This window comes from Rhinopithecus bieti, unplaced genomic scaffold (assembly GCF_001698545.2).
Source record: "Rhinopithecus bieti isolate Rb0 unplaced genomic scaffold, ASM169854v2 scaffold_5260, whole genome shotgun sequence".
Lineage (NCBI taxonomy): Eukaryota > Metazoa > Chordata > Mammalia > Primates > Cercopithecidae > Rhinopithecus > Rhinopithecus bieti.
This window is the reverse complement of record NW_016805896.1, coordinates 4574538-4591079: the sequence shown is the minus strand read 5'-3', so window position 1 is coordinate 4591079 and position 16542 is coordinate 4574538. Positions and strand designations below refer to the sequence as shown.

General features: G+C 40.3%; 2 protein-coding genes across 3 annotated transcripts in view; one reads left to right on the top strand and one right to left on the bottom strand.

The window, feature by feature from the left end:
- ZSCAN30 (zinc finger and SCAN domain containing 30) overlaps positions 1-878 on the bottom strand; it is a 36266-nt gene extending 35388 nt beyond the window's left edge. Inside the window, exon 1 of one of the 2 annotated variants that reach the window (XM_017874027.1) lies at positions 762-878. The gene's annotated coding sequence lies outside the window, so the exon portion shown is untranslated. Of the gene's footprint in view, positions 1-714 lie in introns of both variants that reach the window. The other variant, XM_017874026.1, reaches the window with a different exon arrangement.
- A 34-nt stretch (positions 879-912) lies between these two features.
- The window catches only part of LOC108530904 (zinc finger protein 271), a 22401-nt gene continuing 6771 nt past the window's right edge, over positions 913-16542 (top strand). The window contains exons 1-2 of the mRNA XM_017874022.1: positions 913-1022; positions 1654-1876. Coding sequence (XP_017729511.1) covers positions 1828-1876 — 49 coding nt within the window. The 5' untranslated portion in view covers positions 913-1022; positions 1654-1827. The remainder of the gene's footprint in view (positions 1023-1653; positions 1877-16542) is intronic.

Here is a 16542-nt window from a genome sequence, read left to right as displayed (position 1 = left end):
AGAAGAAATATATAACCTGAATAGCACCATATCTATTAAAGAAACTGAGTTTGTTAAAGTCTGGAGGGGGCTGAGGCAGCAGCTACCACTTAGCCACCCACTATTTTCTCAAACCTCTTCTTTCCCCACTGGACAGGTTAATCCAAGTCACACGTCTCATTGGTCTCAAACCAGAAATGAGATCCTAACTTCTCATTTCCCAAGATATTTATACGAACACAGCAATATCCTTTCCTACCCTGATTACCCCGCACCCTCCATTTCGGGTCCTTCTCACCCTGATCAATGAGAATTGTTCTAGCAAGCAAACCTTAAATAGACCTCGTACCCTTTCTAGATTGCAAAGTAGATAAAAATCCAACTTTCCGTTAATTCAGGGATTAATTACTGAGCATCACTTATTTCTTGCGCATTGGTTCTCAAAATGTGGTCCCAGGACCAACAGCTTCAGGATCACCTGAGAACCTGAGCTGCCACCGCCCCCTCCCCCACTACTAAATCAGCAAGTCCGGAGTTGTGGGGCAGAAGTCAGTATTTTAACAAGGCCTCCAGGTGATTCTGATGCGCGCCACTCTTCTGGGGGTGTAAAAAAACCAGAGAGGACAGGAAGAAAGTTAGAATTAAAGCATACCTAGGAATCAGACAAGCTTCAGGGGGAGGGGCGGTTATTTAAAAAACGATAACTAAGAACTTGTATGTAGTAAGAAAACCTACCCTGCCCCAGAGAGCTTTCCCGAAAGATAATGGATTCCGACATTCACCTCAAGAACCGGCAGACAGAGCAGCAAGGGATCTGTCGCTGGCCAAGCAGGTCCCTGGCTAAGGCACTGCTAGGGACAGCTCGCGGGTGTTCGGGGGTTAATTCTCTGCAACCCTCCCTCACCAGATGCCCCGTCGCCGCCCTGCGCCTGCGCAGTGACGCGCCATAGAGCTGAGCACTCCTCCCAGATTCCTAGAGCTGACAGGGCGATGGCGGGTTCGCCGGGTGTGAGGCTTCACAGCGGTCCGGTGACCAAGTCGAGGTACGGGTGATGTCGGCTCGCGGATAGCAGAGGAATTCCGGATGATCTTGTCTAACGAGCGGCCTCACAGCGCCGCTAGGAAACTGTGCGTGGTTTCTCGAGTCCCTGGAGAGTGAAGGCCCCCGGGGTCGCTCCCGGGCACGGAGAGCCGATTGGTTCACGGCCTAGTGTTGGGTTTGTCCCCAGTCAGCCCTTGCTGGCCTTGGGTTCAACCGAATGAACGCCAGAAACTGTGGGGCGGGCGGAGTCACCAAGCGTGGTGCATCCACACAAATCAGCCTACCGTACTGGGAAAGAGCCACCTGAATTTGTGAGTGTTGGAAAAAGCAAAAGGGGAAGAAAAATGATCAGTAGTGTCATTTTTGGATAGGAAGGGCAGCGAATAACATAGTGTTAACCACTAGAATTCATTGTAAAATTCCCCCCTCTGCGTTATCTTTCCAGTTATACCTTTTTTGGGTAGCATTAACCCCTAATTTTGTTTGAACATCTGTAGACTTGGAATGGGGAATGTGTGTCTTAAGTGGGTTAATCCCTGGCTCTTCGATGATGAGGAGGAAGCCTAATACATTCTGAGAGAAAAGCAACTGGAAGTCAAATGAGATTTTTTGTTTTCTCCTTCTATCTTGAGGATTTTTCTGGTGATCTAGTCTCAGAGATTACATCTGTAGTCAGCACAATGATTCCCTTCCAAGCCCAGTGGTGCCCAGTTGCCTCCAGGTCCCAGACCTTTATGTGGACAAGAAAAGCTTACAGAGGAAATGGTAATTCTCCACTTGCACCCTGAGGTGTCCAGTTGCAGCCCATGGAGATCCAGTTCAATTATGAATCTCAGGAACACCACCTTCTGTCAGGTGAGAGGCAGGGTATTATGTCTTTCTTAGTGGCTTTGGTGGGGTGGGGAGGATGAGGGGGTGTCACCCTATGCTAGTGTCTTCAAATGATCCCCCTTAACTCTGTTAGGCAGTATTACCTCTTTAGTGTACCAAGCATAGTCACGTGACTTTATTTCAAAATCTGTCAAATTCTCATGCAGCTGTCTCCACTTTTTTAAGACCCCAAAGTCATTCATTTTTCCCTGTATAATGACCTCATTGCTAATCTGTCAGTTTTGATCATTTCTCTTACCTACTGTAGGGGCATAGTTAAAAGTTCTGGAGTCTGACAACCTGGATTCAAACAGTAGTTTTGTCACTTAGCTAGCTCCAGTAAGTTACTCATATATTTTACGATTCTGTTTCCTCACTTTTCAAGTGTATAGTAATTCACACCTTGAAGTTATTTTGAGATTTGTATCTATGTATTACTCCAGAATAAAGAACCCCAAAATTTAGTGACCTGAAACATCAGACTTTTTAAACCACATTATTTCTTATGATTCTGTAGGTCATCAACTTGAGCTGGGTTCACCTGGGCAATTTTTTTTCCTCTTGATCTTTTCTGGGGTCATTTATGCAGGCATCTCAGGGCTGACTCTACTGGGGCCAAAGTCTAAGATGGTTTCAATCACATTGTCTCAATGTCAGACTGTTGGTGCTGGCTATGGCTTGAGTCCACATGTCTTCAGCAGGTGACCCTGGACTTTTTTGCAGGGTAGCTTGTTTCCAGTCAAAGAGAAGGCAAGCTCTCCAATACTTAGCACTTTTCATACCTATGTTTGTGTTTCATCTGTTAATGTCTCATTGATGAAAGCAGGTCATATGACCAGTTCTGAAGTCATTGTAGAAGGAAACTACACAGGGATATAGGTACTGGGAGATAGGATTCACTGGGGTACATTAATACTGTAACAGGCCAGGTGCAGTGGCTCACACCTGTAATCCCAACACTTTGGGAGGCCAAGGCAGGAGGAATGCTTGAAGCCAGGAGTTCAGGACCAGCCTGAGCAACAAAGTGAGACCCCATTTCTACAAAAATTTAAAACATTAGCCAGGCATAGTGGTGTATGTGTGCCTGTAGTCCCAGCTATTTGGGAGGCTGAGGTGGGAGGATTGCTTGAGCCCAGGAGTTCAGAGGCAGCAGTGACTTATGATTGCACCGCTGCACTCCAGCCTGGGCGACAGAGTAAAATCCCGTCTCCAAAAAAACACCAAAAAAAAAACTAAACAAGATCCTTAATGTAAAACTCTGAGCACAGATTTTGCTTACAGTAATTCTTTATAATTGGTAGCCACTATTATTTTAAGTAAGATAATTTTGATCTCAGCTTTTTTCAGGTGTCCTGTAGGGTCTTATTTCTGCATCACATGTTACTTCTTTTTGGTTTGTCCTCTTATTGCGCTGTTTTTCCTATGAGTCACCTTCCATTGTCCCTTTTTTCACTCTAGATCTTCTGCTTCTTTTCAGTCTTGGAGCATCTTTATTTTATGTTAGTTAGTTTTTCTCTCCTATATCTAGAACTTGTCCTTCCTTAATAATCTATTCCAAGACATCTAGCTCTTATCTTTCCTGAGAATCACTGGAGAATTGGACCTCTTCCTTGCAGCTTTACATAAATTGATATACTTAGTTCTTGTGTTTATGTCTCTTAGACTATGTATAAAATAACATTTTATTATAGAGAAATACAGTTATACTAAAGTCAATTTGTAAAGAATAGGAGAACACAAAACAAAATTTAAATAACCTTCAGCTCCACCCTCTAGAGACAGTCACTGCTAACATTAATATATCCTGAAAATCATTCATTTAATTCACCAAATATTTATTATTGATAAATGTTTACTAATAAGATCATACCTTATTAATTACCAGCCATATAATATCAGTTATTAAGGGTTTCCTCTGTGCCAATAACTGTTCTAAGTGCTGGCGATATAGCAGTGAGCTGAACACACAAAGCCTTTGCTGTCAAAGTGCTTACATGCTAGTGGAGGAAAGGAGAAAATAAATGAAGGCTCATTATATTATTAATGATAATGGTTATGGAGAAATTAAACCAGGATATATCAGTCAGGATTCTAGCAGGAAACAGATGGCTCATTCCAGTGCAGTAATTCAGAGTTTCATGAAGAGGATGGGGATGATTACAGAAGTCAGCAAGGGATGGAGAACAGCCATGGATCAGACAACACTGGGGAGCAGTTAACTACCTGTAGGTCTTCAGGGACCAGGGGAAAGATTGATTACCAGACCCTGGAAAGTATAGCTGTAGGATTTAGCCATCTGATAGGAGCTCTGGCCTTTGCTAAAAGGCTCAGCTACCGGCCCAGCAAGGAGAGAGCCAGGATGTAGAGTGACCAATTCATCCCAGTTTGCCTGGAATTTAGCACTGAAAGCCGCGATAGCCCCTTCAGTTTTAGGCAAACCAGTACAGTCAGTCACTCTATTATTTTCCCACTTGTGCCCAAACCTACTTGCATACCAGAGGGCATGGAACCCCAGGTGGTACAATCAATCAACATCAATCTCCTAGTACAGAGCAGGGTAGGGCACAGAGCAGGGTGGAGAGTAGATCTGGAGAGGTAAAAGAAGAATATTCATTATAATCCACCACTTTTATCCTGCAATATCTACCCCAACATAGCAGAAAAACAAAGTCCCTTAAGCTGCCATTTAATTTCAAGTTGACATAATTAAATCATATTCCTACCGGAAACCTGGAATTTAACTCCCACTAGTGCCCTTCATATAAAATGGTGAGAGAAAGAGGGGAAAGGCATAATTAACATAAAACACGACAGCTACTGTTTTTGCTATTCACAAAGCCTAAATTGATAATCTTAATTATCTTCTTCCATTACTCATTTTGTATCTCGCTTACTCTCTGCCAGCACCTCGGTGGCATAAATTTCTTTACCTAGTTAAGTAATATAAAGCTGCTTTCCTGGATGATCTGAGTCCTCAGTAATCCTGCTTCTTTCAGGCTGCTTCAGTGTACCATTGACTAGGCCTACTAGACATGAGAGGACTAAGACGCATCCCATTGAATTCTCTTGAGTTCCAGACATACTCTTTCTATAAATGCCCTTCCTATGTTGCAGCAACCAATTCCCCTTTGGTAATTGAAATCAGTCATCCTGGCCAGTAAAGTGATCCCTTCTGTGTTGGTTCAGCAGCATGAGGATTCCAGAATGACCAGGAGACAGTTTCATCATTGAAATTAACAAAATCATGACTTTGTTCCATGGTGGAAACATTTCTCCTTTGAGCATGAGAACTTCAAACTCACCATGCCCACAATTAGGGGGATAGGAAGCAAAAATAATACAAGGAAATTATTAGGTCTCTAATAAGAGGAACCATTCTCACTCTTCCTCCACCCTTGGTTCCTGTACCTGTGTATGTATTCTGGCCATGGGGAAAAAAACAATATTTATTGTCTTTGATTTAAGGCATATATTGCATCTATATGACAGCACCCCAGACTTACAGGGTGTTGTGTTATTGACATAACTCACCTTTAGCAGATAATTCCACATACTTTTTGATTAATGGGCATATGGCAAGACCTATGAATTACATGTATGTGAACTCACTGCTATACTTTTTTTCCTGAAAAATGAGTTACTTGGAGGCAACAGAGTATCAAATACTGTGGTAATAAGCATAACCTTAAGTCAATGCAAATTTATATCTGGACTATGTATTTAATAGTTTGTAAACAAATTGCTGCTCTCTTTTTGATAGAAGTGGTTCAGTGTAGTGAATCTGCCCCATTTCTAGGGAATGGTACCTTTTTAGGGGCTTGGTTTTGCTCTTGGCTGTTAGCTGCTTGGGCACATAGAAGTTGTGATAGGCATATCAGCCTTAATGAGGGGAGGTCCATATTGTTGAGCCGATATATAGTTTTCATTCCCACTGCCATGACTACTTTATACATGAGCCTGTTGGATAAGCATTGGAAAAGAGACTGGTTGACAGTCATAAAGTAGACCATCATGTCTGTCTGACGGAAAGCCTTCTCCACAGTGGATGCCCTTTGATGAGGATTCACACGTGACACAAATATATTCACATTCATTGCCCATTCTGGGAATTCCATCCTCACTCGTACTTTCCCCTGAATCTTTGCTTCCAGTCTTCCAATCTTGTTCTTTCTAGGTACCTCCATAATCAAATAACCCATTAGTCACTACCCATTAATCGATATAAACATATCTTAGGCTGTTACCTTTCATGAAAACTGGACAACTAGATACATATGTGAAATTCTGCCCACTGGGAGGATTTGCCTGCACCAGTGTGTTTGAGGCCACTTCTGAGTAAGGGTGTAAGTGAAAGCTGTTTACTTTTGGCTGGTGCCACTCCCCACCATCTGTAAACCAGTTCTATAATTTTTCCTCGGCTATTAACTGGTAATAGGGAATTCCCATGAGACCATAAATATAAATTGAGGAGAGGTAGTGAAGCAATAAGACCAGGTACTGTGGAATTCTAGTCACTTGCATATGGGATTTACTTTTCTTCTAGACTTCCTTTTGCAATGGAACGTTGCTTTGTGTGTGGTTTGGTGGAATAACAACCAGTACACAATGAGCAGTCTAATGTGTAGTCACTTGGTGCTCTGTGTTCAAGTGTGAAATCTCTATCAGTACCCAATAGTAAGCCAGGATCTGCTTTTCATATAGAAAATTGCTGCTGACAGAAGATGTGGCCCTACTCCAGGGTGTTCTCTATGGAGGCTTGTGAGAGGCTCTATACAGCATCCATGACTGCCACCAGCACTTCCAATGCCATTAGTTATCCTGGTAATAAGAGTCTCACTCAGAATTAGCAACCTTACAAGTTAATTAAATTGGTCATTTCAGCTCATTGAGCTGTGGTATCTGTTACCTCAAAAATGCAGAGGTGCTCCAAGTCTTGCACCTCCCTGCAGTGGTAACATTTGGGTAGAGCTATAAATGAAGTGAGAAAACAAGCCATATGACTATCTGAGAGTGTTCCAAGAATAGGGAATAGCAAATGCCAGTGGCTCCTAAATGTATCGGGAACAGAGGGAGCCTGGGGTAGACAGGTATTAGGGGTGGTAGTGGAATGAAATGAGGGCGGAGAGAAAAAAAGGGACCAGATCATGTGGAACCTTATAAACCATAGTAAGGACTTGGAATTTTATTCCCAATGTAATAGGAAGCCATTGGGGTTCTTTATACAGGATAATGAGAAAGGTAAGTTAGGGAGAAGAAATCAAATGTTTCAAGAAGAGAGTAATCAATTATTCAAATCAATCCAGAATAAGATTGAGAAGTGACCATTGGATTTGTCAAGACAGAGTCTATTAGGGACTTTGATAAATCCAGTTTTGATGGAGTTTCAGAGACAAAAGCCTGATGACAATGGACTAAAAAGAAAATAGACCAAATGTTGGTTACAGCATAGAACAATGTGAACTCCTCATACACAATCCTGATGGAAGTCTAAATTGGTTCAACTACTTTGGAAATACCTAGTTGAGACCCAAATGAGTCAACGTTATATAAACTTGATATATAACTTATAGCTTATATAACCTAGAGAAACATTTGCATATGTGTACCAAGATAGATATACAAGCATATTCATAACAGCATTGTTTATAATAGCAAAATGTTATTGTTTATTGAAAGAGAATAGGTAAATAAATTGTATGTTACGCTTTAGTAGCAAACATGAATGGACTACAGCTACACACATCAACATGGGTGGATCTTCCAGGCATAATGTTGAGCAAACAAAGCAAGCCACAGAATACAAGTATAATTCTAATACAAAGTTCAAAAACATCCTATATTAGTCTGCTAGTGCTACCATAACAAAATGCCATCTACTGGGTGGCTTAAGCAACAGAAATTTATTTTCTCACAGTCCTGGAGGCTGAAAGTCCAAAACCGAAGGACCAGCAGAGTTGGTTTCTCCTGAGGCCTCTCTCTGTGGCTTGCACATCACTTTTCTCTGCACGTGGAGATTGGCTTTTTTCTACATGTATGCCTCCTGATGCCCCTTCACTCTTTATCTTCTCCTGAGAACACCAATCTTATTGGATTAGAGCCCTCCCTATGACCTCATTTAACCTTAATTACCTTCCCAAGGACCTTCTCTCCAATTATAATTGCATTGGGAGTTAGGGGTTCAACGTATGAATTGGGGATGGTGGCAGGGAGGGAGGGGGCAGTACACAAGCACAAGTCAGTCTATAACACATGCACAACCAAACAACACTTTCTTAAAAATACAAATATTTGGTAAAGCTTTGAAGAAAGCCAGAGAAGGATAAACACAAAATTTAGCACAGTGATTATAAGAGTAGGTGGGGGAAAGAGATTGGAGGAGGAAGACAGGAACAGGGAAGCATGCAGAGGGGAATTCTAGTGTACTGGAAACTTTCTGGTAACTTTTTTTTAAGTTGAATGGAAGGTTCAATTTTGTTTGTTGTATTATTCATTTTTAATTGTATGTATATGCATATAGATGTATCCATATTTTGTATATAAAATAATATAAAAGAGAAATGAGAAAGTTTTCAAGGAGAATTGCTATAAAGGGAAACAAATGAAGCAATAGAAGGATGGAATATAAGGTCTGGGTTTTTTGTGTTGTTGCTGTCTAATATATTTTTACTGACTTTTATTAAATCTAGTCAGGCATAATTTATGGACAATCAAACATACCTCTTTTAATTGTGCATTTAGATGAGAATAGAGTCTCCCTCTGTCACCCCAGCTGGTGTGCAGTGGCGCAGTCACAGCTCACTGCAGCCTGAGCCTCCCAGGCTCAGCTCAGTTGATCTTCCACCTCAGCCTCCCAAATAGCTGGGATTACAGGTGCACATCACCATGCCAAGCTAATTTATTTTGTAGAGACAAGATGTTGCTGTGTTGCCAGGGCTAGTCTCAATCTCCTAGGCTCAAGCAGTCCTACCTCAGCCTTCCTCAGTGCTAGGATTACAGGTGTGAGCCACCATACCCAGCTTGCTTTCCATGAGTTTTGACATATGTATCCACTACCCTCACAAGCAAAACATAGAATCTTTGTATCAACACCCTTCTCCCAAATTTCCTTCCAGTCCATCCCCATCCCTAGAAACCAGGAATATGCTCTCTGTCACTACATATTTGCTTTGGCTTCTCTAACATTTCATGTAAATGGAATCATACTTGCCTGCCTTCTTTAGTTCAGCATAATATTTTTGAGATTCAGCCATATTGTTGCTTTATCAGTAATTCCTTTTTATTGCTAAGTAATATTCCATTGTATGGCTATATTACAATTTGTTTATTGATTCACTTGATGGTGAACATTTGGATTGTTTTCATTTCTGGCTGTTAATAGAGCTGCTCTAAACATTTTTGTACAAGTCCTTGTGTGGACATTTGTTTTCATTTCTCTTGGATAAATATTAATATCTAGAAGTAGAATTGCTGGGTTGTATGGTAAGAAAATGTTTAACCTTATGAAAAGCTGCTAGAATTTTCTAAAGTGGTATACCATTTTGTATTTCCATCAGCAGTGTTTGAGAGTGCCAATTGGTCCACAGACTAGTCAATATTTAGTCATTAACTATGTTAGTTGTATTGTCAGTAATGGGTATTTACCAGTACCCTTCAGCTCCTTGAGGCTGAATTTGTGTTTCCCTGATGACTAGTGATACTGAGCATTTTGTTGTGTGCTTACTAACTATTCATATTACTTATTTTGTGAACTGTGTATTCTAATCTTTTGTTCAAGTTGTATTATTTTTGAAGTGTAAAAGTTATTTGTATATTGTAGATACATAGTCATCAAATGTATGCTTTGTGAATATTTTCTCCCAATCTGTAGCTTGACTTTTTTTCTCAGTAATGTCTTTTGAAGAATAGAAGTTTGTGATTTTGATGAAGTATAACTTACATTTTTTATTTTATGATTCATGCTTTTGGTGTCATATCTAACATCCTTGCCTGCCCCCAAATCATTAAGATGGTCCTCTGTGCTTTCTTTCAGAAGTCATATACTTTTAGCTTTAATGCTTGGATTTATATTACATTTCCAGGTAATTTTTGTGTATAGTGTGAGGAAAAAGTTGGGGTTCATTTTTGTCATTATGATATCTACTTCTGACTGTTTTGTTTTGTTTGTGTGTTCATTTGTTTTGGAGACAGGCTCTTGCTCTGTTGCCCAGGCTGGAGTGCCGTGGTACAATCACAGCTCACTGCAGCCTCAACCTCCCAGGCTCAAGTGATTCTCCCACTTCAGCTTCCCAAGTAGCTGGGACTACAGGTGTGTGCCACCACACCTGGCTAACTTTTATATTTTTTATAAAGTTAGGGTTTATAAAGACACAGTTTCACCATGTTGCCCAGGCTGGTCTTGAACTCTTGTACTTAAGTGATCTACCTGCCTCAGCCTCCCAAAGTGCTGGGATTACAGGCATGGGCCACTATGCCTGGCTTAGTTTCAGCACTTTTTGTTGAAAAGAGTTTGTCCTTTCAATATTGAATTACCTTGCCACCTTTGTTGAAGATCAGTGGTACGTACGTTTTTGGATCTATTTCTGAAATCTGTTCTGTTCCATTAATAGGTATGCCTGCACTTATGCCAGTGCCACCCTACCTTGGTTACCATAGCTTTAGAGTAAAGCTTGAAATTTGGTAGTGTAACTACTCCAGTTTTGTTCTTCTTTCTCAAAATTGTTTAGCCTCTTCTGTGCCTTTCTACATAGAGTTTAAAATTAATTTGTGTTCCCCAGTGGGCAGGTGGATGCATACCTGCCCCCAAAGGCCAAAGGAGCTGAGAAGCCACATAAAGACATAAAGAGGCTAACAAATCCAGTTTCCTAAAAAGAATCACTTACTAGAGATGAGGAGAAGTCATGTCTGAGGCGGCCTCAGGATTGTAGATCCCCACCCTCATCCTCCAGAAAGCACTCTTTATGTAACAAGCTTTTTTTAAATTTTTTAATTTTTTTATTTTTTTGGTAAACATGTGCAGCTCATCATGTCTCAGACCCCCTTTAAAAACTCTGACCTCTGGGGAAGTTAGATAAGCATCTTTATGAGGGGTTATTCCTGCTGCAGGCAACATTTCTTTATGAGGGGTTATCTATGCTACAGGAATACCTTGGTATACAGGAGTCAAACATATGTCATTATGGTGGTTTCATCTCAAGATGGCATTACTACTATCATCAACAGGCTGTTTTCCTCGAGTTTGTTAGTTCGTCCAAAAAAAGACCTGCTGGGATTTTGATTGGCATTGCTTTGAATCTATAGATCAGTTTGGGGAGAATTACCATCTTAACAATATTAAATCTTCTTATTTGTAAGTAATTGTATATTTCTGTTCTCTTTTAGTTTCTCTGAGCAGTTTTGTTTTCATTATGCAGATGTTGCACATATTTTGTTAAATTTCTAAGTATTTCATTCTGGGGTACAATTGAAAATAACATTTTAGACTGTGATTGTTAATTGCTTGTATATATAAATACAGTTGGGTTTTGTATTCTGTTTTAGTAAATTGATTTAAAAGTTCTAATAGCTTTTTTAAGATAGGGATTTTTCAGTGTATATGGTTGTGTAGTCTCTGAAGACAGTATGACTGTTCTTTCCTATTTGTATGTGTCAGTTATTTTTCATGTCTTATTTCATTGGCTAGGAATGTTGAGTAGAAGTGGTACAATATTGAAGAGAAGTGATAAGAGTAGGCATCTTTGCCTTACCCCATTGTTCCTAGGAGAAAGGCATTCAGTATTTAACCATTAACTATGTTAGCTGTAGGTTTTTCTTTGCTTTTTAATGGAGTAGTCAGTTTGCATAGAATATAATTTATATGCTTAGATTTAAATGTACAACTTATTTTGTTTTCTTTGTTTTTTATTCCATCTATTTCTTTTTTTTCCTTTTGTCCAATTTTAGATTATCAAGTTTTTGCACTTTTTCTTCTGTTAGCTTATTATTTATACAGTCTTCTATTATTTTAGCAGTTACCTCATCCTAGGCTTTCTCACATGTGATTCTGTGAAAAAATTAAGCCCCAACGCTATCAGGCTCTCTTATACATCTACTATGGTATTAAATGTGTACCATCATTGGAGAATTAAGAAAATAGTCACTCAATTCATTTTCTGTTTCATTGTCTTTTGGAACTCTGGTTGAAAAAGGCTGCCTTAGAGATTAGAACATGTACACTGGATTTATTACAGTTTAATTTACTACTTCTAAGACAATGCTGAGACCCTATAATACTGTAGTTTTTCCTACCCTCTCTTCTTGTGCTATTTTTGCCATATATTTTAATTCTATGTATTTTATAAACTCCTCAAAACATTCATATTGCTTTAATCAGTAAGTAGACATTTAGATTTACCAAGACACTTTACTTTTCCAGTGCTCTTCATTCCTGCATTACCTTGCTTGAATCTGGGATATTTTTTCATCTTGAAGAATTCTCTTTAGTATTTATTTTAGTGCAGGTATATTTTTAAAAACCTTTCTTGGTTTTTGTTTAACTGAAAATATCTTTATTTTAACTTTTCTTTCAGGCATTTTATCTTATTATGCAAGTCTAGGTTGGCACTTCTTTTCCTTAAGCCCTTGGCAGATGACATTCCATTATCTTCTGGTTTTCATCATTTCTATTAAAGTTATGGTTGAGAGAGAATTCTCTGTGGGCTCTGGTGTGTCTGCATATCTTTTAAGCAAAGGAATTGCCTGCATTTGTTCTGGACTGTTTTTTAAGAATGTTGTGGCCGGGCGCAGTGGCCCACACCTGTAATCCCAGCACTTTGGGAGGCCAGTGGGGGCGGATCACGAAGTCAGGAGATTGAGACCATCCTGGCTAACATGGTGAAATGCCGTCTCTACTAAAATACAAAACAAAATTAGCCGGGCGTGGTGGTGGGCGCCTGTAGTCCCAGCTACTCAGGAGGCTGAGGCAGGAGAATTACTTGAACCCAGGAGGTGGAGGTTGCAGTGAGCTGCGATTGCACCACTGCACTCCAGCCTGGGCGACAGAGCAAGACTCCGTCTCAAAAAAAAAGAAAAGAAAAGAATGTTGTATAGCAAGCAACCTTTGAATATAGTAATAGTGTCTCCCTCTAAAGCAGAGGACAGGTGTCCTTATGTCCCTGCCTCAGGGTTCCTGTCCTGCAATACAACTTACTTACATGTGTCACCTTGTGAGAATTGGGGTTCAGGAAGACAAATACTGCTATTCTGTCTAATGCTGTTGCTGTGAGTCATAAACTGTCCTTTGTTTCTTATCTAGGATTCTCATGTCTTCTGCCAGGGGCTGTGAAACTGCGGTAGATTGACTCGTTAGCTTGCAAATAGAGTAAAATCCCAGATTTTTCAGTTTTTGATAGTGTTGGTAATAATGATGGGATGCTGACAGAGATGTGACTTTCTGGAAGAGGAAGTATAAAGGCCTCACGGGCTCTTTAACAGATTTTGAGGGAAGTCCATGAGAATTGGTAGTGAACATGTTGACCAAACTGTATGGTCAACAGAGCAATAAATATTTCTTCATTTTATTGCCTGTTAATGAGTAGGAATTCAGGAGGTGGTTGCAAGCCAAATCCAGTAAGCATGTTCAAAGACAGCTGTCTAAACAGTACCCTGATTGTTGCTAACTCCCCTCCAGGGGAACTTCAATTTAGTGGTCAGCCTCAGGTGTATGCCATTGTAACAAATTGCAGTTAAGATTCCTATTGGGTGGACAAAAGTTTCCACCCACTTTCAGACAGTTACAGAGACATGTAGCTACACCAAGCATAAAAGGAGGAAAATTGATGAACACTGTGGGCAGAAACCAGGTGAATTGTTAGAACTTTGGCTGGTTTGCTTGGGTTGGTTGCTTAAAGATTAAGGAAGAATGGAAATAGCTGAGCCGTCTTACTACTTAGCCCCTCCTGTAGTCTGTCATGCAAACCTTAGATCCCTTTGGAGATGACAGTAAAAGTCATTTCAGAGTCCTTTTGCAGTGGATCTAAGATGTGATAGAGGAACTTTGGCACCCTAGGAGAGAGGGGGCTTTCCCTCAGACAGACAAAACTCCTGCGAGATACTGTGGACAAGATACTAACTCGTATCCAGGCTCTTATATCTCCACACTGGAATTACAGTGCTGATGAAAATGACCAACTTGATATGAAGAATTAGATAAATTCTCAAGAGTCATTTAGAAAACTCCGCTAACCCTTATGTTGAAGCCAAGCAAGAATTTAAGAGGTGTTATCTTGACAGTAGGGTAGCAAATGCTACCTTTAAAAGAGTCACCACTGTCCAAGTCAACCTTGAGTCAACCAAGAGTCATAAACCCTGCAGCTTCAACCAGAAACAGTATGGCTGTGACTTTTTAATCAAGAGGCCCTAAAGTAGAAACAAATGGTGTCAGTAATGGTACCTTGCCACCTACTACAGACTTTGGTTAACCAATAACATTAGATAAGTTCATCTGGTTGACCTGCAAGCAACCATCACCTCTTGAAACCAAAAGTAAAATATGCCTTATATACTGATTCAGAATCTTTTTTCCATTTGTGCTCTCTGATTCTGTCCAATTCCTTATCGTGACCTCAGATGCTTTAAGGAGAAATATGATTGGGATAGCACTGAAGTCTTCCTGTCTCTGAGGGACACTGGAAGCCATAACCTACCCATTCAAATATTGTGGGAAGCTTCAGGAAGAGGAAGGAATGAAACTGAGTCTCTATTAAATACAGGACCCCAGGTTGCCATTCTAGTCAGTCCACTGTGGGGAGGAAGCACCTGAATTCACCTAATGGGATTTGGGCAGGGTTTAGCAGAAGGGAGGCTAACATGGTTTGTCAGTGGGGCTCTTTAGGCCAATTCAGTATACTGTTGTTACTGCTTCTACATCTGAATGTTTAGTAGGTATTAGTTCTGTATTTCAGTATCACTTAAGTGCCAGAGGGGATCCTCCCTATTGGGAAGAACTGAATGTAGAGAAGTGCCAGAAGTCCTTTGGGACCCCTCACAAACCTAATGACTCCTTTGAGCTAGTCTTTAGTTATGACTAATGATTCTGCTAATTGGAGCCTTTGGCAAGACGGAAGAAGCCTCCACTTGGAAGTACCCCTTTAGGTTTTAGACTTTCACCCAAATTGGTTGTGTTTTCAGCTCTCCAGACCATTTGTAGTCTGACAGATATGCCTTTTGTAATAAACACCACTCAACAATGGGCTGATAGTCAAGAAATTCAGTGGGAACCGGTACTATGGCATAGGCCTGTAATACTAGCTACTTAGAGGGCTAAGGTAGGATTGTTTGAGCTCAGGAGTTTAAGATCATTCTGGGCAACCTAATGAGACTGCATCTCAAAAAAAGAAAAAAAAGAAATTCAGTGAAGCTTCCATGTGCCCTACAATCAAGGTATCTGGCATTGTTGAGTATAGGAATGGCTCCTCAAAAGTCAACTCAGAAAAGATATAGACTCTACCTTCATAACCTTTTTCTGGTTCACACTCCTTAGTAAGGAAGTTTGTTCACTGAATGTGGCTGTTGCCAGAAAGGGGTTATGTCTTCTTGGTCACTTCCTTAGAAATAACCAGGACAAAAAAGGTAGAAATTTATTATAGAACTGATTTTGAAAATTTAAGATTCTGTTCTGACCATTCCTGGGCATGATGTTTCTTTCTTTCCCCTAATGGCAGTTGCTGGCCAGCCTGGTTGGTGGTAGATATACCTTCCTGGTTACAGCCTAGCCAAAATGGAGTTTATGGGGTTCAAATTTAATTCTGGTCCAGCTATCTGGATTCTTTTGTTGGATAGCATGTCCTAAATCATAAAGATAATGATCACTCTGTTGAGTGCACTGCTTGTGAAGTACACTTACAGTGGCTTCTATAGACCATAACACAATACATTTTCTTGTAACCAATTTTCAGAGTGATTTATATTATCACTTTGTGGTCTGTGTTTACTACTACAAATTGTTATATACAAATATAGATCTCTTTTTTTCCCATAATTCAGCAGTTTTATTTACTTTGGTATGTGAAAGGAAAATAAATCTCCAGACCCCAAAATCACTAAGCTAAAAGGAAAAGTCAAGCTGGGAACTCCTTAGGACAAACCTGCCTCCCATTCTATTTAAAGTCATACCTCTGCTCAATGAGAGAAATGCATATCTGATTGCTTCGTTTGGAAAGGCTAATCAGAATCTCAAAAGAATGCAGCCCTTTATCTCTTATCTACCTATGATCTGGAAGTCCCTCTCCCTGCTTCGGTTGTCCCACCTTTCAGATCCAACCAGGGTACATCTTACATATATTGATTGATGTCTCATGTGTCCCTAAAATGTGCCCTGACCACCTTGGGCACATGTCATCAGGACCTTCTGAGGCTATGTCATGGGCGTGTCCTTAACCTTGGCAAAATAAAATTCTAAATTTACTGAGACCCATCTCAGATATTTGTGGTTCACAGGTATATTCATTTTTAAAAATAGCTAATGCATGCAAGTGATGAAAGAGTCAAGCATTATCAAAGTGTTTGCAATAAAAAGTTTCTCAGAATTCCTCATACTCGCCGGGCGCGGTGGCTCAAGCCTGTAATCCCAGCACTTTGGGAGGCCGAGGCAGGCGGATCACGAGGTCAGGAGATCG